The 25,037-nt window shown below is 38.3% G+C and overlaps 2 protein-coding genes across 3 annotated transcripts in view; one reads left to right on the forward strand and one right to left on the reverse strand.

Annotated features, from left to right (window-relative positions):
* LOC128739191 (synapsin) overlaps positions 1–25,037 on the forward strand; it is a 216,885-nt gene that overhangs the window by 84,806 nt on the left and 107,042 nt on the right. The gene's annotated exons all lie outside the window — the stretch shown is intronic.
* LOC128739200 (tissue inhibitor of metalloproteinase) overlaps positions 10,766–25,037 on the reverse strand; it is a 54,094-nt gene continuing 39,822 nt past the window's right edge. For both annotated transcript variants that reach the window (XM_053834638.1, XM_053834647.1), the window contains exons 2-4: positions 19,724–19,878; positions 11,869–11,954; positions 10,766–11,766 (exon numbers count right to left, since the gene is read on the reverse strand). In XM_053834638.1, the coding sequence (XP_053690613.1) occupies positions 11,356–11,766; positions 11,869–11,954; positions 19,724–19,853 (627 nt within the window). In that variant the 5' untranslated portion in view covers positions 19,854–19,878 and the 3' untranslated portion in view covers positions 10,766–11,355. The remainder of the gene's footprint in view (positions 11,767–11,868; positions 11,955–19,723; positions 19,879–25,037) is intronic.

Raw genomic sequence — 25,037 nt, forward strand, 5'->3', positions numbered from 1 at the left:
GTAATAGTTTGTGTTCTTGATTTTGTTAAATTGTTTTCAAATGCACAATCTTTTGAGAATTGAACGTATGCAATGTTACTACTTTGATAAATGTTACATACAACGCATGTAGCATGTATATATGTTGCATATAGCATGTATACATGAAGAATCGAATGGTTACAAGCATGAATACATGCCACTATCACTACAAAGAGACTTACGTAGTCTTGCGTCACCTATATATGCGGTCGTGTCTTGTACACAACCCTTCTGTTTTTTTATTAGAATTTTCTTCTGTTCACTCACGTGTCTCTTAAACTACTACTTACCCGAAACCGGTCGGCAAAAAGGTAATTTTTATATATTGTAAGAACAAAAAGTAAAGTGTCCAAGGCATTTAAGAGTCATTCTAGTTCTTACGTTAGCACGACTACGTAATTGAAGTCACTCACGTGTGTAGTTTTTGCGCTGGAAAATTTTGTGGTTGTTTTGCGTCGATTACCACCTTCTGGAAGTTAAACTTTTGAAAGTTTTCTGACTGAAACCTGGAACTAAAGCACTAATTGTCTGCTGTGGTTCGTTATCATCGCTCTAGGAGTCCGATCGCCGCCGCCGTTGCGAAAAATAACCTGGAAAAAATTACTAACCGGTCGCTGAATTCTTTGGTACTGTGGTATAAGGAAAATAAAATTGGGTCTAAGCAGTTTGAATGATGGAGCCCATATTATTTTATATATTTTTAGTGCCACTGATACGATGGATCCCAACACTGTAAAGAAACCAAGAAAATCGCGAAGCCTCGAAATCAAAATACAGCTTCTCGATAGCATCAGAGCTGGAAAGACACCTGCCGCAGTTGCCAGGGTCTTTTTATTAAGTGAATCAACTGTTCGATCCGTAAAACGAAACGAGGACCTAATTCGATCCGCAGTCGCAAATAGCCGCGATTGTAGTAAATCGAGGGCATCATACGTGCGTGACCTGATTTTATGTAAAATGGAAAAGGCTTTGCTGATATGGATCGAAGACGCTCAAAAAAGAATTTCACTGGATATCGAATTAATAACCGGGAAAGCCCTTAGACTATATCATCTTCTTCAGCAGGAGGAACCATCGACATTGTACTAGACAAAAAAAGGTACATATTCTGCAAGTCAATCAAAAAATACCACAAAATGTCAATGTGGTCAAATTTTGTTCAAACCTATAATTTGTCCAAATTCCAAATGTTAGCGATTTTAATTGTTTCAATCTGCTATTGCCACAGAAATCTTCAAGCGATTTTTTTTTAATTTATAGCAACTAGAAAACGGCTGCGTTACTACGCCATTTGAAAAAGGGGGTAAATGTATAATGCTAAAGATTTGCTTAATCTTAATCATGCAACATAAAGCTGTCTTCTTGACAAACCAAGATATTCCTAAATCGTACCACAAATTTCTAATCCCGAGTAACAATTTGAGTCTAATTATCAACTGATAAATCAACAGAACAGTGACGTACAAAAAATTGTCTCTCATTGCTTGGATGTGTCAGATGCAATAGAAGTTATACGGCTTGTACCGAAGGATAAAGATGTTAGCAGCTTGTCGTTTATTTCGTATAAAGTTGGTTTAAACCCTGCGCTGAAAGAGTTAGCACTGGATCCCTCTTCATGGCCTGCAGGATTGATGTTTTGCGAGTTTATTAACCATCCAAAAAACTCACCCCGTCAGCCGAGGACAGACCAAATGTTTTAAATACACTGCGTACTTCTGTGGACGGTGGAAACCTTCGGGTTTCCGCCAGAGGCGAGTATTTGTCTGACAGTTTTATTCTTCCTGCATTGAATGATACCGTATTGCAGCATGACGTCACCTATGAAAATGGAATCCGGATAGCCTATCAGAACGTGCGCGGCCTACGGACAAAAATCGACGAGCTCTTCTTGTCAACCTGTGAGTGCAATCTAGACATCATCATCTTAACGGAAACCGGCTTAGATGACCGAATTAACTCGTTGCAACTTTTTGGTTCATCATTCAACGTTTTTCGTTGCGATCATAATCCCTGCAATAGCGACAAATCCAGCTTTGGTGGAGTGTTGATTGCGGTTGCGCAGTGCCACCCTAGCGCAATTATCGAGACTGTGAATGGGAAAAACCTGGAGCAAATTTCTGTGAGGGTTACTGTTAGAGGAACGACTATTCTGCTGTGCGGCGTGTATATACCACCAAATCGGAGCCAAAATATCGATGTCGTTGAGATACTGTTGGCGAGCTGCTTAGTAAATGTGCAGATAAGGACGTTTTGCTGATTTGTGGTGATTTTAATCAACCACGACTTGTATGGGATGTAAATTCGGTGGCTGCTTCTGCTCATCTCCCAGCAGCCGGTGCGGCGTTGAGAGACAGTATGGATTTTTTCAACTTAAATCAAATCAATTTCCAAACAAATCACTTAGGACGCACGCTGGATTTGGTGTTCTGCTCTCCCGACCACCGATCATTGGTTGAAGGCAGCATCATTCCGCTCCTACCTGTCGATCCTCACCATCCGCCTCTTACCATAACAGTACCTACTGCCCGTAATAACAGCGCTGCTTTTGCTCGTGTAGGTAACGATAACGAGAAAAGATCGTTAAATTATCGTAAGATTGATTTCGTTGCTTTGAGGGATTACTTATCGAGCTATGATTGGGGAATCTTGCACGATTACTCTGATGTTAGCGACATGACTGCGACCTTCTGCGACATCATCGAGCAGTGGTTAAATTTGAATCTGCCTTTTTTGAAGCGTCGCAATTCACCTGCGTGGAGTACCGTTCGTTTGCGTGAACTAAAGCGGCTAAATAACAATTCTCAGCGCAAATATCGTCAATTGAAAAACACTGCAACGAGGCAGAGCTTCAAACGTCATAGTGATGATTACCGTCGCCTGAATAGTGCACTGTATAAATCTTACGTCTTAAATCTTACGCGTACAGACCGACCTTCGTAAGAATCCAAAAAATTTTTGGAACTTCGTCAATTCCAAAAGGAAATGCTCTTCGGTACCTTTAAATGGCTGTTTGGACGGTACTGAGGCGACATCAGAGTCGGATTCGTGCGAACTTTTTGCACAATTTTTTGCTTCTGTTTTTGCCGATCGAATTGCTTCCGAATCAGAAGCCGAGATTGCAGCAGCGGATGTGCCAGCCAGTTTAGTTGACTTGACTGTTTTTGAAGTAACCACCGACATGTTTTTGGCAGCTGCAAAGAAACTAAAAGGATCATACTCGGCGGATCCCGATGGAATACCTGCTGTCGTTTTTAATAAATATGCTAATGCGCTGGCAGACCCACTGTGTCTAATTTTGAACAAGTCACTTGCACAAGGAAAATTCCCCGAAATATGTAAGCAGTCTTTTATGTTTCCGGTGTTTAAATCTGGGGACCGGCAGAACGTCAGAAATTACCGTGGCATCACTAGCCTATCGGCTGGCTCTAAACTATTTGAGATTATAGTTAGCGGCGTCATTCTTTCCCGGACGAAGAATTACATCTCTAATTCCCAACATGGATTTGTGCCAGGTCGCTCTGTATGTACCAATTTACTGGAGTTTACTTCATCGTGTATCTCGAAAATGGAACAGAAAGCACAAATTGATGTCATTTACACTGATCTAAAAGCCGCCTTCGATCGTATCGATCACGGTATACTTCTGCGTAAAATTTCGCGACTTGGAGCTTCTTGCCGATTCGCTGAATGGTCAAGTTCATACCTACGTGGAAGAACCTTACGCGTTAAAGTCGGTGCATGTATATCTTCGCAGTTTACCAATAGTTCGGGAGTGCCGCAAGGAAGTAACATGGGCCCCTTGTTATTCATGCTGTACTTCAACGACGTCACGCTGTTACTACCTTCTGGCTGCAAGTTGGTATACGCTGATGATCTAAAATTGTATTTAGGAGTTCGAAACACGGAAGATTGTCGTCGTCTGCAAACTTTGATAAATGATTTCGTTGGCTGGTGTCGGAGGAACTGGCTCGTGATCAGCATTGCCAAATGTGAAGTTATAACGTTTCACCGTATTTTAAACCCAATATTGTTTGACTATCATGTGGACGGACTGAAGCTAAAGAGAGTCGACTCTGTAACTGATCTCGGTGTTGTTCTTGACTCTAAGCTCACTTTTCACTTACACCATGCCACTCTGATATCAAAAGCCGCACGTCAACTTGGTTTTATCTCAAAAATTTCCCGTGACTTTAAGGATTCACACTGCCTGAAAGCTCTTTATTGCTCTTTGGATCGTCCAATTCTGGAAAACTGCAATTTGGTTTGGTTCCCTCACCAGTTGTCTTGGAATTTGCGGATTGAACGTATCCAGAAAAGATTTGTCCGACTTGCGCTACGTGAGCTTCCTTGGCGCGATCCTGTTAATCTACCACCGTATCCAGACCGTTGCCGCCTACTGCCGCCGTCGGAAACTGCATCAGGCTATTTTTATTGCGAAACTGATGAATGGTGACATTGACTCGCCGACGCTTTTGTTTCGCATAAATTTTCGTGCTTCACAACGTGCCCTTCGCACTACTGGCCTGTTACAAACCAATTATCATCGTACGTTGTTTGGTTATCAAGAATCCATTACCGCCTGCATTAAGACTTTTGAATTAACTGACGAAATTTTCGATTTTAATGAAACTATACAGCAATTTGTGACGAAACTTAGGAGATCTAGTATTATATGAATTTGACGCTAATCCATTTATTAAGAACATTGTTCAGATAAATTATTGTAATAATAAATAATAAATAATAAATAATAAACTCTAAAAACGGTGATATTGGCAAAAAGACGCAAAAAAGTACCAGTGCAGTTCGTTTGAAATCAAGTGAAAACTGGTCAGAAATCAAAGACTTAAGAACTCTGTTTCATTTTGATATATGTATAGATTAAGGTCATTACAAATATTTTAAAAAGTTTTTGTCCCTCCGGAGTTGGGCCACTGAAGGGGGGGGGGGCGAAAAAACACAAAGAGAATTTTTTAATCGAGCAAAAAAAGTATGGATTTAAGGCATTTTTATTTTAAGTTTAAACATGAAAACCAAATCTATTCTTGCTTTTAATATATACGTTGTTAATTTCCATGCAAAAATCTACGAAAAAAAGACCATGCTCGGATTCATTTACCATGAAAAATATTTTTTGTCAAGAGTAACTATTGAAAAGGGCGTATTTAGAAATGAGATTATTTTTTTCAAAAAATTCTATCTTGAAAACTACTTATTTTATTTATTTATTTATTTATATTTGTAATTCATCTGACTAATGTCTACATGAAGTCTAACTACTATAACAGATTAGAGGCTTTTATCTTCTGCAAAAATTTATGCGAAGGCTCATCGAACTCAAATAACTCTTCAACTTTCAAAAAGGTTCTAATACATGCGGTAACTGGTTCATTATATCCAAAAACAGTACGATGGAATGGAACTTGTAGTAGGCCAATAGAACACAGAGTCCGTTGTGAAGCACGAAAATCCAGTAGTGACAAAAGCCTGGGAGAATCGATTTCACCATGGATGACTTTAGCTACGAATTCAGCCTGCTGGGTTCTTCGTCGGTAGTGTAATGAGTCAAGATCAAGTAAACAGCATCGATCTGAGCATGGCGGGAGGTTCTCGGGATTGCGCCAAGGCAGATTTAGCAAGGTAAGCCGGATGAATTTTCTTTGCACTCGTTCAATGCGCAGGATCCATGTTAATTACTGAGGACACCAAACTATACTACAATTTTCAAGCAGCGGTCGAACCAGAGCACAATATAACGATTTTAGGCAATGAGGATCGTTGAAGTTCTGACCAATTTTCGAAATAAAGCCGAGCTGACGCATTGCCTTCGAAATTATCGTTTCACGGTGCAGGTCGAATGTTAGTTTAGTATCAAGTAACACACCAAGGTCACTAACGTAGTCTACTCTGCGCAGCTCAGACCCCTCAATCTGATAGTTGAAAACAATCGGGTTTTTAATGCGGTAGAAACTTATCACCTCACATTTTGCCACACTTAGTGTGAGCCAGTTTCGTTTACACCAATCAACAAATGTATCAAGTAACGCTTGCAGGCGGCAACAATCGTCAGTTTTTCCAACAGGTAGAACAGTTTCAAGTCGTCAGCGTACACAAGTCTGCATCCGATATCCAATAGTAACGTAACGTCGTTGAAAAACAGTGAAAAAAGCATTGGTCCCATATTGCTACCTTGCGGAACACCTGAGGTATTGGTGAATTGCGCAGAGATACACGAGCCAAGCTTCACGCGCAATACCCTGTCACGCAAGTACGAGCTAAGCCATTGCACTAATTGTTGAGATGCACCAAGTCGAAGAAGTTTATGCAATAATATTGCATGATGTATGGTCAATTCGATCAAAAGCTGCTTTACGTCCACTTGCTTCTTATTCTCTATTTGCGAAATACAGGTAGAGGTAACCTCCATTAAATTTGTACAAACGGAACGACCAGGCATGAAGCCATGCTGAGCTGGAGATATGTAGTTTTTTGTACGAGACAACATCATACTAACAATTATTTCGAACAATTTTGACGCGGCAGACAAATTAGTAATTCCGCGATAGTTTCTAACATTTCGGCGGTCGCCTTTTTTATACACTAGGAATAGAAACGACTCCTTCCAAATATTCGGGAATTTAGCTTGTTCGAATGATTTGTTAAAAATAATGCGTAAAGGAACGACCAACGGTACAATACAGCGATTCAAGACTATAGCTGGAATGCCATCCGGCCCCGCAGGGAAAGAACGCTTCAGTTTTTTTGCAACGGTTATTATCATGTCGGTAGTAATCTCAAACACATTCAAGTCGACTAAATCAGCTGGAACGTGTGAAGCAGCGGTTTGTGCATCTCGATCAGAGGCTGTTTTATTGGCGAACACAGATGAGAAGAAGTTTGCAAACAGCTCACAAGAATTACAATGTATTAGCAAAATTTCATTGTAATCAGAAAAAATCGAGACAAACCGTTTTGTTAGTTCAGCTGGAATTGCTCTACAACAATATTTATAACAAATTTTGTTATAAGAACAAAACTTGTAATAATTCTGTTAGCCTCATTATTTTATCTAATCAAAAATATAACAAATTCTGCCATTTATATCTAATTCAGATATTATTTTGTTATCTTTTCGTTATATTCATTTACTCGGGTAGCTTCTAAAGCAGCGGAACGGTCGCTCGCTATAGAAATACACGCAACTTTTTGCAAGTAAAGTTTTTACCAACCTTAATACAACAGATATACCGGAATGTCCAGTTTGGCTCAAAAACATCCAAATGTTAATCCAAGAGTTTGGATTTGCCTCACTTCTTTATTATTTTACAATTTATAAATGACCAGTTTTAGGTTCCGGTGGTACTCTAAACGGAAGTACCGTAGTGTGTAGCATGGACGAGTGCGCTACAGTATAATGCAATCATTCTTACCGACCGAAAATGAGATGGCAGCAGCAGATTTCCTTTTATTTCATCTGTTACTTATGACGTGAAAAAATAATCCCACTGCGATCTGGTATATCTCCGGGAAAATGGATCCAAAATTTGCTAATATATTTTTTCAGTAGAGGTCAATTTAAGGTGGTTCAAGTTGTATAAAAATCGATCAAAAAATAGTAAAGATAGAGCCAAAAGTGTAACGGCATGTACACTAATTTTTGAAATCCCGGCGGGAACGTAAAGGTTAAAGTAGGTATACAATAAGGCCGAACCTACACAATTGTGTGGGTATGAGAAACAATGTGCATAAGTAAGTTGTAAAAGTTATTTCCCGTAAATTTTTAATTACATCAATTAGTAATACTCATTACCAATAATTTTTTATCCAAGCAATTTCGTAATACGGATCCAATAAGAAAATACGACAGATAATTTTTTTTGCTGTTTTCACAAGATTTTGAAGACTAGACAATAATTCCCACCTCTGTTGGGTACTCTGACCACTGCGTCCAGTATTTTGAACTATTGTGGTATGCCCCGTTTTATTATTTTATTATACGCTTACCTATCACTTATTGAGGAAGTGACAGGCTGGTAGCTGGAGCGAGACATGTACTAATCAGGGATGACTAGGTTATGATCGGCGATGCCAACCAGATCTCCCCTTTTTGAGATACTGCAGTCTGCGTACTATTTGTATTCCACGATTGCAGAGCAAGTGTTCCGAGGTAAAATATCATCTTGTACCAAACCGAGATTCCGAAGATGATATTTACTCGGACAATGTCCTATCGCAAGACTGGTAAGCTTGCTGAGATCTCTCTTATTGAGACTCAGCGACTTTTGAGTAACTCTCATCCTCAACGTTACATATTTATATATTAAGCATATTGGGATTTTTCTTATTGAGACTCAGCAACTTTTGAGTAACCCTCATACTCGACGTAATATATTTTTAGATTATTTGAGCGATTGTACAGCCATCCTAGTCGCCATAACTGTTCGGCTCTCCTTTTGTTTCAGCCCACCCGCTAGCACACAGTCAGAGATCAGAAAGAGTGAATCTCGACCCGTGAGTAGAGAGTTGGAGCCACATCTTCGTTTGTCGACTTACTACGAGTCGGCGTGTTGAGGATAGACGAGGACTGAACCTTTCCTCTCCACCTCATTCGTTTCTTTGTTTTCGGCAGAGAGAGCATGCACGGTAACAAATTGACCACTGCATCAGTGACCCGCTTGATGCAGCAAGGGCAAATTACTGTGGAGGGTGCCCTGGTACTCCACAGGCTCCGTTGCGGCGAAAGAATTTATGGAACCCCCTCCATCATTCATTCCTCGGCACGGGTCGCGTCACACCTTGGTTTAGGGGTTTATCCATTCAAGTTTTTTACATAATAGCCATGGATAACAGCTATTAAAACCATCCTCCCTTAAGGCCCAAACAGAATGCTGCGTCAACGCATCCGTCAGCGTCAATTTGACAGTAAACCCATGGGGAAACTGTCAGAATGACGCCGACGGACGCGTTGACGCAGTATTCTGTTTGTGCCTTTAGCGGCTTTGGACCCACTGCTTTTTTAATAGACTTACCTCCTACAAGAACCGTCTTGCAGGCGGAGAGTTTACCCTCACTCAGAGAGGGGGCACTTATCCGCTTCTCTGTCCGCATACGACCCTAGTTTCCAAGAGGCTGTGGAACTTCGTGGCAGTTCTGGAGCGCATTATTCAACCATTTACCATCCAGACAATAATTAATCCTAGCACAAAATAAAACTTATTTTCAGCTTTTTTCTATTTTTTTCTACGAGATACGATGTTTACACAAGAGATTGGTGCCATATAGGGGTATTAGGGGCATAATGAGCACTCTAACTTGTTGGCTGATTTAAGCACCCAAAATGACTGAATTTTTAAAGGGTCGTCATTGCAAAACATACATTCACTAACGATAATTAAAGGCATACGGTTGACAAATTGAAAAATAATTGATTTGATGACGAAAATTGCAATTTAAACTTATGCTTCAAAAACTAAAAATCGGTCAGTGTGTGGGGCAAAATGAGCACCCCCTGGGGCATAATGAGCACCCTTATAAACACATGCTTGAAGGGTGTATATAAGTACAACAACCAAACACATACACACACACTCACACACATGCATATACACATACATACACACATACATACACATAAACACATACACATACACACCCATACATACACAAACATAAAACGTGTCACGTGCTTGAAGCCAATTGAGCCGCGGAGGTTGCCTCTGGAGCACACAAAGAATGTTTCGGATGACGCTAAGGCTAGCTGTATTTTAGTGTTGAAGACATATGCTTTTCCGTTTCCCTCTGCCAGCTAGTATACGAGGATTCTGATTTGAAGTTTTGACAGTTTTGAAGGAATCAATTTGGTCCACCTCTTGCCCAGAGATTGCCCTTTCGTATGGCCTCACATACCGAGCTAACGCCTGCCGCAGAATGCCGTGGAACTTGGCGACTTATTTTGTGGATATTCCGTCTCGCCTTATAGTGGTCAAGGTCGCTTGCAAGACCTTTTTTAACCAATTATGTCTTCTGGATTCTCTTGGCATATTCATACCATCACTGTAAACAAGCATAGACGCGATAAACAAAGAAACTGACAGGTTAGTTAATGCGACACAGTGCTCGTTTCACCCCACCTAAGGGTGCCCATTTCGCCTCCAGTCAAGTAGTTTAAGTAAAAATGGGTTTTTCCACTAATTATAGTATAAAATCAAAACTTCAATGAAGGTGAAATTTGAGATACAATGCATACATTATGTTGCAGTGTGCACTTGATAGATTAAGATATTTAAATGATCGTAAAAGCTTATTTGGTAGTGCACCAAAATTATAATTTTTTCAGCGTCTGAGAACCTAGTTAAATTTTTTAATATAACTCCGTGTTTTAAAAGTAGAGATCACTCATTTTTTGATAAATTGATACTATAGTACCTACAGCAGTGTTTCGCATGCCATATGATGTTACAAAATGCGTACTTTCGTAGAAAAGAGGGGTGCCCATTTCGCCCCGTGTGCTCATTATGCCCCTAATCCCCCTATGTAAAAGTACGACGTTTAGAGAGGAAAAGAAAATTTTTTAAAAGTAGTCATGTCTCACCTACACAATTGTGTGGGCTCGGGCTTAAAGAATTATAAAACATCGTGATAAATCTTTGTGGACTAAGAACAAAATTAGTCTCAAACTGCAGCAACAAGACTGCAGCTGCATAATTCAAATAAATGCTAAGTAGCTATTCTTTTAACATTGCTTTATTTTTTTAAATGATAATAGTATTTTCACAACGTTAACAATTGTCAATTACTACAGATAATTTGTACTAAGCTTTCTAGTTTTCTGATAAGAGCAGTATTAGTCTCATTTACATCTTAGTCAATACATACAAAGTTAATTAATAATTTTACCGTTCTGGTGGACAATGCAAGGAATTTCGAACAATTTAGACATTCGAACAATTTAGGACACTTTTTTGTCGTTCGAAAATACTGACATTTGCGAAAATATTGGAGGTAACTAAATTGGATGTAGTTATGTCTAGTATTTTTTCCTCAATGTCAATGTCTCGAGTAATGTTGAACAGCAAATTGAACTATGCACTTATGTTAAGTACATAAGCTGTAAATAAATTTAGAAAAACTAAAGCTTCATATTAAACGGCATTTTACCGACGTTAACCACAACTACATATATTAAAAATAAATATATCTTCTGATAATAAATACTGTTTAATAATTAAATAAGTTATTAATCAGTTACTTGGTTTGAACTAACGAGAACGAGAAGTTATATAGGAAACATAATTACAGTATTTATAAATACATCTTTCTGCAAAGCAGTTTAACTCATTTTTGATTGTCGACTTTACATTTCTGGTATAGTGGCGATCGACGCCAATGGCATTTTTCGGGAATTCCATCGATCATCTGTCCTCGTGTTGGCACACATACACCATATTCTGATTCGCATTCAGTCCACGGTGTCCAGTTGCATGCTCCGACTGACACGTTGCAAACGCCAGTGTAACAAGGTTTAATCTTGCAAGGACAGCCCTTCCGGTAAATTCCTGCCAAGCCACGTTTTTCTACAATGGTAAGATCTGAATACTTCCGCACAAAGTTACACAGCCCTACATGGATGTTCTGTGCCGCAATTGCATATAACTGGTTGATCTCTAGCTGCAGACCGCACATCGAATCTGTCGCAGTAGTAATAAGTTTTCCTTGCGTCAACAGCTTTTGAGCTCGAGAATTCAGCTGTAATTAGAACATGTAAATATTTAAATATAAATTGTTTATCTTTTCCATAAGACATTTTATATACATTATTGTTGAAACGAATCATAAAAAAGAAATTACCTTATATTCTTTCTTTATTGCGATTTTGTAAACATTATTACCGCTTTGTGTTCGATTCGATTTCCTTAGTACTTGTGCAACAATAACTGTCGGGATGGAAAATAAAAAAAGATAATTACATAAATAACGGTGGCAATGTTTCATAGGCAGTTTAAATATATTCGATCAATTGGCTGTGTCCAATGGGATTCATAGAAATTTACAATTATAGTTTTAACGAGATTCTCATCCGCAGATAAGGTTTTCCGAGACTACTTGCAACTAAAAATTTGATATATTGCGTGTCTGAGTAAGAAAATGATATTGGTGGGGCTTTATAACCTGACACAAAAGCGCCAGGGAGGAGCGTATAACCCCTGACGGATGCTCAAGTAACTGGGATAGCAAGTGATGGGTGGATGAGGGATAGAAACAGTGTTTGAGCTTAACATGAAAAGTATCATCAAAACCATCCAGGGCCATATGTCGTGATCTCTGAACGCAAAGTCTATGTATTTATCTTTTTCTGTATTCATACAAATCAGTGTATATTTGTAAGTCCCGTCATAACTGCGGAACGTCTTAACCATTCTCCATCAAACTTAGCATACGTGTTTCTTAACATAAATGGATGGTCAAGTATAATAAAAGCGGAGTCCATATAAGAGAACAGTTTTATTCTTATATTACCTAGATGTATTTCATGCCAACGTTTATGGAGCTGGTAGCACCCTCTTAACCGTTATGTGTGCGACAAAAAAAAACCCTTTAGCTCTTTAGCAGGTCTACAAGGGTACCCGAGTACCCAAAATTGATATTGTTATAACACCAACAATTTTTAACCGATTTTGATGAAATAGGTGTCATTTGATTCGTTAATTTGTCTAGTTTTGAATTATCTGTCTATTTGGCCATTAAAAGACATACGGGGCCCGAAAATCCGGAATTCGGACAGAGTGTTCGTAGTGAGGTAGAGAACTGATTGTATTGCAGGAAAATCAGTCATGCGGATATAAAAACTCTCAAAATTCATACAATGAACTATTTCATATAATGAGATGAATCAGGTTGGCCATTCCGGAGTAGGTTCCTGTGGGGTCATGGGTGGCCAGTCTTGGATTGGAGGTAAAACCTAGCAATATGGGTATCAAAGTTCTTGGAATTAGTCCGGTAGGTGATATATTTTACATCTCGATGTATTTTGATTCGTTATTTCGAAAATGGTTTCTACGGGGTCACAGATGATACCGCAGGATTCAATATAATGCTTAGCATTATTAGAACAGTTCCAAAACGTAGAACCATCCGTTATACATTTGGAACCAGTTCCGAAAATATTAATCAGTTCTAAACTGGCCATATTAGTTCAAAACATCTAAAATATCCGCTAAACAAATTCTAATATTGGATTAGGCACCCAACTGGCCATCTGTAACCCTACAGGAACCCAATTTTGGAATGAACAATGCGATCTAAAGTCACCAATTTAGATAATAAGATGAAAAAAGGGTCCACGATGTCAAGTTCAAAGCTAATAGCTTTGCTGAATGGTGATATTCTTTCAAAACAAGCCGCTTCCCACTTTTTACCGGACGTTGCTCCGGAATTACCGATTCCCGGGAGCTACATGTCATTTGTCATCAACTACCCTGCAAAGATGATGTTCGCCTCAAATCCGGTAGGATCAAGACGACCAGGAGCGCAGCGAGCAAGATGGTTAGACCAGGTGGAGCGAGATCTGACGGAGAGTACTCGGTGCCCGAGGAATTGGAGAGCGGTAGCCCTCAACCGAGTTACATGGAGAAATTTTGTTCAACAGGTTTTGTCTTAGGACGGCAAGCCACCTAAGTAAGTAAGTAACATGTCATTTGATGGCCAAATGCTTTATCTAATCAAAACTAGATAAATGTACGAATCAAATGCCACTGGTTTCATCCAAATCGGTTCAAGATAGCCAAAGTTATGAACATAGCAAATCATGGGTACCCGGGTACCCTTGTCGCCCTCCTACGTAATAAACAAATTCAAGTGCCTCTCATTGCTAATCCCCTTTATGGATATGCACCAAAAAAAACCTCAATTACTTAAGATCAACGAGTTTTACGATGTCGCAAAATTTCAATGACGTATGTTTTAAATTGAATGAGTTATAACTATTTTAAAACTGAAAAGGTACCCGGGTACCCTGTTGCACACATAACGGTTAAGGCCGTAACCCATTGACGGTTGCCGTTCCGCTGCCGTTCCATTCCGCTGTTCGACAACCAATCAGCGCACAGCGGTTCACCGCTACCGGTCTTGTCAGAGAGATAGGATTGTTTCTATTTTTTCGGCTACCGTTCTTGGTGCGCTGCAGCGGTAGCAGTGTTGCGGTATTTAATTCTATAACTTTTATATTGATAAATTCAAATGAAATGAACTGTCGCGTTTCAATTAAAATATTTATATACAGAGTCTGGATGTGTAATGTATGGTTACATTTTTTACAATTAGCTGCAGCTATGAAATGAAATAAAACATGAAAAGATCCAAAAATATTATTTGCAATGCACGACGGATGTTTTGGCATTGAAACAGTAAATGGAAATTGCATTGTTTTGGCTTCTACAATAGGTCGGTTTCATTTAGATTTCGTAATTATGCCAAGCAAAGTTATTTAAATAGGGTTTGAATTAGAAAAAACCGTTTCAAACAAATAGTTATATTTTTCCTGCCCGGCGAACCAAAATTAGCAAACAAAATGAATTTTTTAGACTTCGTTAAATAAAAAAAAATCTAATTGAGCTTTTATCATATTTACACATACAGGTTTAGTTATTTACAGGTTTACATACAGGTTTAGTAGCTCATCACGGTGCCGCAATGACTTGAAGGTATAAGCTTTGCGTTAACCAGCAGCTGGCATTAAAAGTTGTCTAATCGGTAAGAAAACTTACATTGGAATAGTAGAATTGAATCGTTTGTTTGAGAAACCCCACAAACGCCATTTGACATGAGTCAATTCTCATAACTTGTTGACAGTTTTGAATCCTCGAGTATTCCTACTAGTTGTCTCATAATTCTAGACAAAGTTAGTTCCACAAACCCAATTTAATTTGGGATTGGCAATATTTTGAGAAAATCAGTTTTTTGTAGTTTTCATACAATTGAGTCAAACGCACATGTGGGATTTCTCAAACAAATAATTCAACTAGTAAATATATAAAATGCCGTATTTATATATATTGATGTGCATATGCGTGATTTCTCGACGGGGGCTTGACTGTCAATCTGCTAACTTAAATTTAACTGCGTTCCCGTATCAAGATCATGGATCAGCAAACACAAACACACACAACATTCGGAAGGGAGTGATGCTGAAGAGTCTGTCAATAGAGATTGCTGACTTTTATTTTGCATACACTCCGCCTTACTTAAGAAATTGATTATTATGCTTTAGTACAAAAATTAAACAAAATACGTGCTAAAGTTACTGATGAATGAAGAAAAATGAATATTTAAAACTATTGTGCCTTGCAGCAATTTTACAAGTCCAACGCAAATTCATATTTTAATAATAATTATCCTGTACTTACCAAATACATTGAAAATATGCTTCCCAAGTAGCAACTTGGGTTTTATTATACTCTTAGAATGGCATTTAAGACCAAAATTGGTCTTGAAGACCACCATAAGAGTACAATAAAACTCATATTGTTGCTTGGGTTGTTAAGCAAGGAGGGACACAGTGGGGAGGCAATAACGAAAAACTGATGGTTCCAATTGCTAAATTGCAAACATGTGTGGGACACGCAGAAAATAATAACGCTAATCATTTTCGCGTGGGAGTCTAAAAAGGTGGAATCTCCGCAATAATTTACAGATCTCTTAATCCTTAGGTAATTTTTTTTCCTGTAAACTACTGAAAATTCTTTCTGTGATTATACACTTTGTGTGACGATTTATCCCAAGAAATCCGTAAAATATAACATATTGTGCATAGATATCGGTATTCTTCCTACATTGACAGTATTCTTCTACATTGACAGGAAAGAACTAGAAATACTCAGAGGTGAGAGATACGCGAAAGCAGCCATCTTGGGAGCCAATCGAGCAGCGTGAATTGTCAAAAGGGAGCCAATCGGACACGCATGTTGTTTGCATAAATGTTTGGTTAACAAGTATTGAAATAGTTATGAAATGTACTTAAGCTATTGTCACGCACCATGAATATTATACTCGGACACAGTGTATATAAAGCTTTGCAATTCATTTTACACTGATTAAAGTTGAAAGATATATCGCTCTATTGAGCAAAATTGATGTAAATAAAACTGAAACGGATCATGTTGAAAACAATCAAGTCACACTGCTACAGCATATTGCTCCGTAGCAAGTGCTGGCAGTGTTTGTACACTGATGCCAAATCGTTGGCTTTATTTTCCGCGTATCTCTTACTGTGACTATTTCTAGAAAGAACAGTCCAGTTCTGATCTATAATAATCATAAATATAAGAGGCTTATGTCTGTCGCCAAAACGAGGGGCGCGATATGTATTTTCGTGGTAATAATCGCCCACATTAAGCAAAGACTCAAACCAATCATACCAGATTACAGTCAAGACGAGCAAAAATAACGTTGTTACACCTCATAGAGTTACAGAGCGTTAGCGTTACATAGCGTACCACCAATTTGCTCACAATTAGGCGCGAGGCGACACGCGGGGGTTACAGCTAGTTATCTATAATAAGGTTTGAGTATCACTTAACCAATACTAGGCAGGCAACCAGTGCGAAATACGTGAAATATACCGTAAACGTGCGAAAGCAAACTTAAAAAATGACTAAACAATTCTTTCACCATGCGGACATTGTGTCGCCAGTAGAGATACCAATACCGGGGGGTATTTCGAAAACCGGTTTTTCGGTATTGATAAATGCAATACCGGTAAAACCGGTAAAAACCGGTAAAAGTTAATACTGAAAAACAACATTTACAAATTATGTGATTTGAAGAAAATCTCTCTATAATCAATGGTACTCAATTTCTTTTGACATAATTCATTGATTAGTTCATTAAAAAAATAATATTTAAGAACGCGAAGAGAATTTACAGTGTCATCTTAAATTTCAAAGAAAAAACTTCCGGAGGTAGAGAATTCAGTGCCTACAGAAAAAGGAAGTGCAATTCCCAGCGGTAAAGTTGACATGTGACGTAGGAAAACCCTTGTTCAAGAATTTTCAATAAGCGGCTTTGATACTGACACTTATGATAAATTAATACTGACAGTCCAGGCATCGCTTAAGTAAAGCGTATGCTTGTTTCTTAGATCGGACAAAGACGTTCGAAGCGATGATTAGAGCCCGTATAATTGGCTTAGTGCGACAAAAGCGGTTCTCAACAAGCCCTCCGGCACCCGGTCGAGACGTGCAAGATGGCTCGACCAGATCAGAAGCGACTTGTGACTTCTTAGACGTCTGGGAAATTGGTGACGAGTGGCCCATGGAGTTGACCGAGTTGAATGGAGACGTTTGCTTTAAAAGCGCAATGCATTCCGGCTTAGGGCTGTCGGTATTGGGCGCTTTTGGTGAAAACCGGTATTTCGGTATTGGCGTAGAAAATACCGGTAATACCGGTAAAATACCGGTATTAGCAGATTATTCGAAATCAATAGAAATGTTGATGTTTTTCAGTAAATTTTTTATTTTGAAACATTAGCTTCAGTATTGTTACTTAGCAAAATAGAATTGAAGCAGATATAATACACTTAACGATTTAATTTCCTTACTGTAGAACGAATTTTATTGCCAACACTTCCAACAATAAAAACACTTCCGCTTTCATTGATGTCTAGCGAACGATTTTAAGCACATCACGAACTTTCCTTTCATTTTCCTTGTATTGTTGCTTCCAGCATAATTAATGCCCCGGTCTCCTACAGCCTCTCAACAGTTTTTTCACCATCCCCAAACCGGAACTCCAGCATAACGTCTTCCTCTTCATCATCGTTCACGAATACCTTCTCTTCTCTGTTATCAATCCCACTATTCCAATATAGTGGGATGCAGATTTCATCTCCTTGTGTAATCAATGTATCACTCGAAAGACTTGAAAAATATTCCAAATTCTTTCCTGGCAGATCCTTTGTTGGCAAGACTGCTCAAAACGCGCAAAGATCCCCGTATTCTGATCAGAGCCCGGCATCGTCGAAACAAATAAATGAAGCTAACTTTTCCTTACATTCGCTTCATATATGAAGCGACTTGTTTCATTTGTTGAGCAGAACGTTTCGCGCAAGCTTCAGCTGAAGCTACTGACTGTGTCAAATGATGACGATTGACAGTCATGCACGATTTGTCGATGTTGAGTAGATTAATGTAGGAAATGTTACTCAACATCAATTCAATTGCATTCAAAGTCTAGGCTGACCTTTTTCTGAACATTTGATAGAGAAATACAAATGAAACTTTAAAGCCGGTCGTCATGATGAAGTGAAAATCGTTTCAATGACGCTGATTTTTGAAATGAAGCGGCGCTGCTTCAGTTAAAACTGGAGCTTCATTACTTCATTGTTGAATAACAATTTATTAGTGTTGGGTACCGCTAATTCGCTAACCGAGCGATCGCGAAACGCTAATTAGGCTTCATAATTTATACTCAGACTAGCCGAATTGTTGCTGATCCGTAATTCCAAATGAAGTGCCGCTATTAATTTTGAAATTAATAAACTGTTGAGCATTTAATCCATTATTATAGGTTTTGATCTTAGTTTTATTAAGAAAGTAATAATTTGTACAGTGATAGATTACAATGCAAGTTGTTGTGATATGTTAAAAAAAACTGTGCCTGTAATTTGCAGTTTTCGATTAGTAATTCGCGAAACTTCCTCGATTATCGAGCAAATTGAATTGGTTAGCGAATTAGCGAATTAACGGTGCCCAACACTGCAATTTACTATTGTAAGTGACGTTCCTGGGCCCTGATCTTGTTTCCTAAATTCGTTATTTGAGAGCTTCGAATAATTTGTTGGCATTTGAATACCAAGTTGTTCAAAAATAAATTGAAACCCGACGTTTGGCTTATACAATGAAACATTTTTACAGCAAAGTTACTCTACTGTGCTTTAAGCGGGTTCAAGAGCTATAATTATGTGACCCACAACTTCACTCTCTTCATTGTTAGTAGTCGTAGAATCTCGTCGGCATTAACACCAAGTTGTTTTTCTAAGAGTTTTATAATCTTTTATCAAATTTAGTTCTTATTCGCGTAAGGGGTTGGAAAAAACAAGCAGATTAGAAAATACCGGAAATACCGGTTTTTTGCCTTTCCAAAACCGGTATTTCGGTATCCAAAAATTGGCCGGTATTACCGGTTTCGGTACTACCGGTACTACCGGTACTACCAGTTAGACAGCCCTATTCCGGCTCTATGCTGATGCTGATAGCGATGGGGTATTTTGGAGCTTTTCCTTTGGAAGAATTACATAATTGAGTTAGTATTTGTAGAACCTTCCATCATGAAATTTAGTTCGCCCTATAATTTAAAAGTTTTACCAGCGATTCAAGTTTCTTGAGTTGTTATTTTATCATTCAAAAAATACCGAAAATACCGGTTTTCAATCGTGGAAAAACCGATAATTCGGTGTTGGAAAACAGCCCGGTAATACCGGTGAAACCGGTTTCGGTAAAACCGGTAAAGCATCCCTAGGTACATGATAAAGTTAGGAAGTGTAAAATTCATCTCGCACCAACAAGTTGAGTGTTGCAAATATACCTCCTTTGGTGTCTCGAAATATTTTTTTTAAATAAAGGATTGTTTAGTATGACGAAAACGGATCTTCAATCCATCATTACACTAAAAGAAAATAAAGCATTGAATCAGCATGGTTAGCACTTACCATAATCCGCATTGCAATAAGCTGTTTGGGCATGTTCCGGTTGACAACTGCATGCGTCAGTTAAACTCGATTGAAGCAGAACGCCTATCGCCCCCAGCAGCGTTAACGTTATCACATAGCAAGGATTCATTTTTTTCAAATTAAGTAGACGGTATCTGAAATTTTATCGATGACCAGAAATAACAGGTTATCAAACATTATTATCAGAGAAAGCTGCAAAAAGCGAAAAGTAAATCTGAGAAGCATTCTTGACGTAGGACTGATATTAGCAATAATACTTTTATGAATTGTGGAGAAGAAAAATTCTAATTTGCTTATATTAATTCATTAGATAGAGTAGGGCGGGCCATAAGAGCGATATTTAAAGTTGTCATCAATTTTCGTGAGATATAAAGAAGAACAACAACATAATATATTTTATAGTGATGCAGTAACTCAATGTCTTCACATTCAACTATAAATCATCTGCGGTAATAGTGTTTAGTTGCATATAGTAATTAGTTGCAAATAGTTAATAGTAATAGTTGCAAAATAAATTCTTCTTTCTTCTGATCAAGTGCAGGTTCGAACTTTTACCCCACTAGCGGGGCACAAGTGCGAATACCGCGGGCAAAAGTTCGAAACGATGATTTTACAATTAATGAAGGGACGGTAAGGGAAAGTAATAAAGAAGGATGGTTTGAGAATGGAGGGGAAGAGTGGAAAGGAAGGGGGGGGGGGGGGGGTAATAGGTAGCTACGCTTAACAAGTTGTCGTTGTGGCTCCTATCTTTTGTCCAATGCTGGAAGGTGCATGGGTCGAACCAAGCTATAATCAGAGATTATAACCGGATTTGAACCCACAACACATATGCCTGACCGCATTTCAAGGCCATAACTAAAATCACGAGTTTGGTCAAAAGTTCGAAGCTAAAATCCATGAAATTAGCCCAGCAGTAGCTAACAAAACCATATTATCTTCAATCTGCGTTATGTTTCGGCGAGGAATATTCTCAATTTGCACCTTTTCTATTTCTATGCGCTGGTGTATTGCAGCCTCCGTTAGATCGAAATTTTTCCAAACGTTTGTTTTTTGTTTCATCATCGGAAATACATTGTTTTTCTTCAGCCAACACCTGTAGAGCACACAGTTTTCTGCAGATCTTTCATTTCTAGTATCTTTAATATAGTGCCTAAAGCTATATATAAATAGCTATACATTTTTGCCTCGTCCATGAATCGCACTTTTACCCCGTCCATGAATTGAACTTTTACCCCGCTAGGCGCTTGACGGGGTTAGATTAAATTACGGAAAAGCGAAATATATTTTGTAAATTATTTTCGCCGTATTTTCAAAACAGATATGTGAGTGATGTAAAACGCTGCTACAAATTTTCAACAAGTAATATCCTCCTGTTGATATCGTATTTACCGTATAACGAAAAATTACATCCAAACCGCCCTAAAATAACATTTGCACATAACTCAGTAACTATGCTTCGTAAGCAACCAAAGTTTACGTTAGATTCAAGCTGTCAAAGTAGTCACCCATCCATGCCAATGTAAAAAATTTACTCGGAATCTGCACCGATAAATCATTGAATCGCACTTTTACCCGCATCGCACTTTTACCCCTCCTTACTCTAATATCCCTTCCTAGTCTAGATATTATAGCTATCTTGATGCTTAATAATCAATAGTTTTCTGTATACTATATTGTACATTCACTTTCGGTATTTGTTTATTTTTTTGTTTATTTATTTGTTTATTTATGTATTTGTTTATATATTTCGGTAGATATTATATAAAAAATATTGTAACTGTAAGCCTCTTTCCCTGTTTACCCTGATATCAAGCAAAAAATTTAAGAAAATTAAAGTCGTGTTTATTTAATTCTTAAGACGTCCGTCAGCCATCTCGTTCCTGGAAGCTATTTAATAGCTTAAAACAATATGATAGTTGTTTTAAACCTAAACAAAATATTTCAAACTGAATATATGAATATATGGTACTACCACCTGCCTTAGCAGAACATCCGTTCATAGCAATGAGCCTATCATGTCAAAAAGAGTTGAACATATTCAAGGATTGGTCATGCTTCCCAACTCTTGTATGAAGGGCCAAAAGGGAATTGGGCGATAAGCAACATCACTTACACGTACCAGGGATTTAGAGAATCTCCTTCCAAGGGCTAAGTCACCTGAGTCAATCGTTGAATGAACCGTCTTAATGCAGAATGACTCCAGCAGGTGGGGAGAAGAGCCCGCGTTAATCGGGCCAAGATTAACCCTAGAAAGTTGACTGTTTCACTCTCCCTAGGCCCACCGCTTCAAACAAGTGCTCTGATGGTCCCTCCCTCTTCCCGATTCTAGTTTATTTATGAAATGTGGTATATATGGGTAAAAATAGAACAATCTCACCAGCAGTCCTTCGAATGGAATAGAGTTGCGTCCTTTTAGTTTCCATAAATGCTTCTAATAATTATTTAATTTTTCTTCTGGTATCCAATATCCATGTGCAGTATTAACACTCGTATTGGCCAAAGTTTTCACTATAAAGCAGTAAATGCTTCATAAGCTAAAACGACAAAAATAATTAAAATAACTTATATTATGCTTACCAGATCGTGTGGCTCCACCGTCTGCCCAAAACCTCGATTATGAGATCAGGCAGCCGGGAACCACACAGTATCGCACCTCCTAGCTTGGCTACTCAATAGAGCATTACCGGGTATGGCCACGTGGAGGCGCTAGGTAGGGGCTTGTGATAGCTAGAGCTATATTGGACGCTCCTCATTTGCCTTCCCCATTTCATACCCAACAAAACAAAATATTTCAAACTGTCCTAAAAATATGGTTGTTTCGAAGCGCAATTCAAATCAAAAATCTGCTTTAATCCACCTGCTGGTGAAAGGAACCTTTATTATTCCATATTATTTGGTATTTCAGATAAAAATCGATACGTCTTTAGAACACATTTCAACTGTTGGTTAACGCTATGGTAGTACATATCATAACTTGTTTTAAACCAAAATAAAATGAGTATTCACATTTTATAAAATCCGCGATTTTAAACAATTAATATTATGGGCCATTTTACTCTGCTAGTGAGTTCTGTGCAATACCTATGGAATATTTATTCGAATAAATTGCCAAACACGCTCTTAGCTTTTCATATTATGTACCCAAAGGCTAGCTTATTTCAAGGCATAAAATATTTTTACTATGCGTCTTTGCCTATCGAAGATATTGCTGCAAAGCTATTCTTTTAAAAAATCTTTTACTATTTCTAAATATGATTGTAGCTGTTTCCCGAATATGATTGTTTATAATGAGGAGGTTCTATTGACAGAGAGAGAAAATAGGACCAGACGCACATTTGACCTTTATTTTAAACGATCTCCCGTTCGCTTAACTAACTCCACCCCCATATATTTATTGATCTAAATAAGGTGTTGACTGATTCTCCGAAGCGGCATCGGCATTTGCTAACAAGTGCACTACCTGCAACTCGTTTGTGAAAATATGAAGGCGAAATTAAGAAAATAAACAAGCAATAAAATGATGACTAAACGATAGTTAAGCTACAGAACATCAGTGACAGCATTTGTGACTAAAGCAGCAGAGTACCGTCGATTCAGGTGAAATTGATCACTGGTGACCAACACACAAAAAACTGTTATCCTACATTTGTAATTATTTAGTAGACCTTCATATTGAATTTGTGTTGAAGAGCATAATCACCTGAACATCAATTAGATTGGCTTAATTTTTACGTAGGACTATGTCGTACGGCAAGGTTTGGCTGAATAGGGTGCCATTCCAAAAAATCTTTCTCGAAAAGTGGTTAGGTTTTGAACGCGGTTTCCCGATCGATTTTTAATATTTTTGCACTAATCGATCTGAACATCTTCTACATGTTGGCCCAAATAAAGAACGCTATTAATTCGTAAGAGTACACTATTGAAAAAATGAAAATAATGAAGCATTTTAGAACTTCTTCCTCGCGTCTTGATTGTTTGGAAAAGACGTCATTAAAATTCAAACGTGTTTTTTGATAAAAAGTGACAGAAACTCTCGGTCCCAACAGGTCAAAGATTCTTTACGACGTTTAAGGTCGAGCTAGTGACCAATAATTTATGTTGATGTGCGAGAAAATCGATAATGATCGTGAATTCTCAAATATATTATAAATTACCTTACAAAACAGCATAAAAATATCACTACTGCATGCACCTGTTCAATGCACGTCGATTGTTTTAGCATTTATTTCGAAAAGTAAATCAACTGGGTATTTTTCTGGAAATTTGCATTTTGTATTTTCACTCTGGTTCTTTCTTCTTAATTAATCACAACATAATTTTTCGTTGTTTTGAATGTCAGTTACGGCTCAAAATACAGAAAAAAGCGCATCACCACGGTTCCTTACATGTTTTTGCCTTTCTACTATATAAATATATAGTATAAAGGTATAGAAATCACTCGAAAACCCGAAAATGGAAAGAGCGTCGGCAGGACGTCATATACCATTCGACCCAGTTTCGAAAACTGAGCATTTTCTGTGTGTGTGTGTGTGTGTGTGTGTGTGTGTGTGTGTGTGTGTGTGTGTGTGTGTGTGTGTGTGTGTGTGTGTGTGTGTGTGTGTGTGTGTGTGTGTGTGTGTGTGTGTGTGTGTGTGTGTGTGTGTGTGTGTGTGTGTGTGTGTGTGTGTGTGTGTGTGTGTGTGTGTGTGTGTGTGTGTGTGTGTGTGTGTGTGTGTGTGTGTGTGTGTGTGTGTGTGTGTGTGTGTGTGTGTGTGTGTGTGTGTGTGTGTGTGTGTGTGTGTGTGTGTGTGTGTGTGTGTGTGTGTGTGTGTGTGTGTGTGTGTGTGTGTGTGTGTGTGTGTGTGTGTGTGTGTGTGTGTGTGTGTGTGTGTGTGTGTGTGTGTGTGTGTGTGTGTGTGTGTGTGTGTGTGTGTGTGTGTGTGTGTGTGTGTGTAACGCTTTTGATTGAGCCAACATTTCTCGGAGATGGCTGGACCGATTTTAATGATCTTAGTGTCAAATGAAAGGTCCAGTGACCTCACAAGTTGCTATTGAATTGCATATTGATCGGACTTTTAGTTTAAAAATTCGGTATAAAAATATGAAAAATACAAACAGTGATAACCCGATTTTGTCACTCCCCGATTTTGTCACGTTTTTGCCCCGATTTTGTCACCCCCAATTTTGTCACGTTTTTTACCCGATTTTGTCACGCTTTTGATTTATCAAAAGGTTAGTATGTCAAATGTGTTAAAACACTGTGAAAAGAACTGTGTTCAACAAGTTGATTATCGTGGAGTTTCCACAAAAGTTG

Source organism: Sabethes cyaneus, chromosome 1, assembly GCF_943734655.1.
Source record: "Sabethes cyaneus chromosome 1, idSabCyanKW18_F2, whole genome shotgun sequence".
In the NCBI taxonomy this organism is placed as follows: Eukaryota; Metazoa; Arthropoda; class Insecta; order Diptera; family Culicidae; genus Sabethes; species Sabethes cyaneus.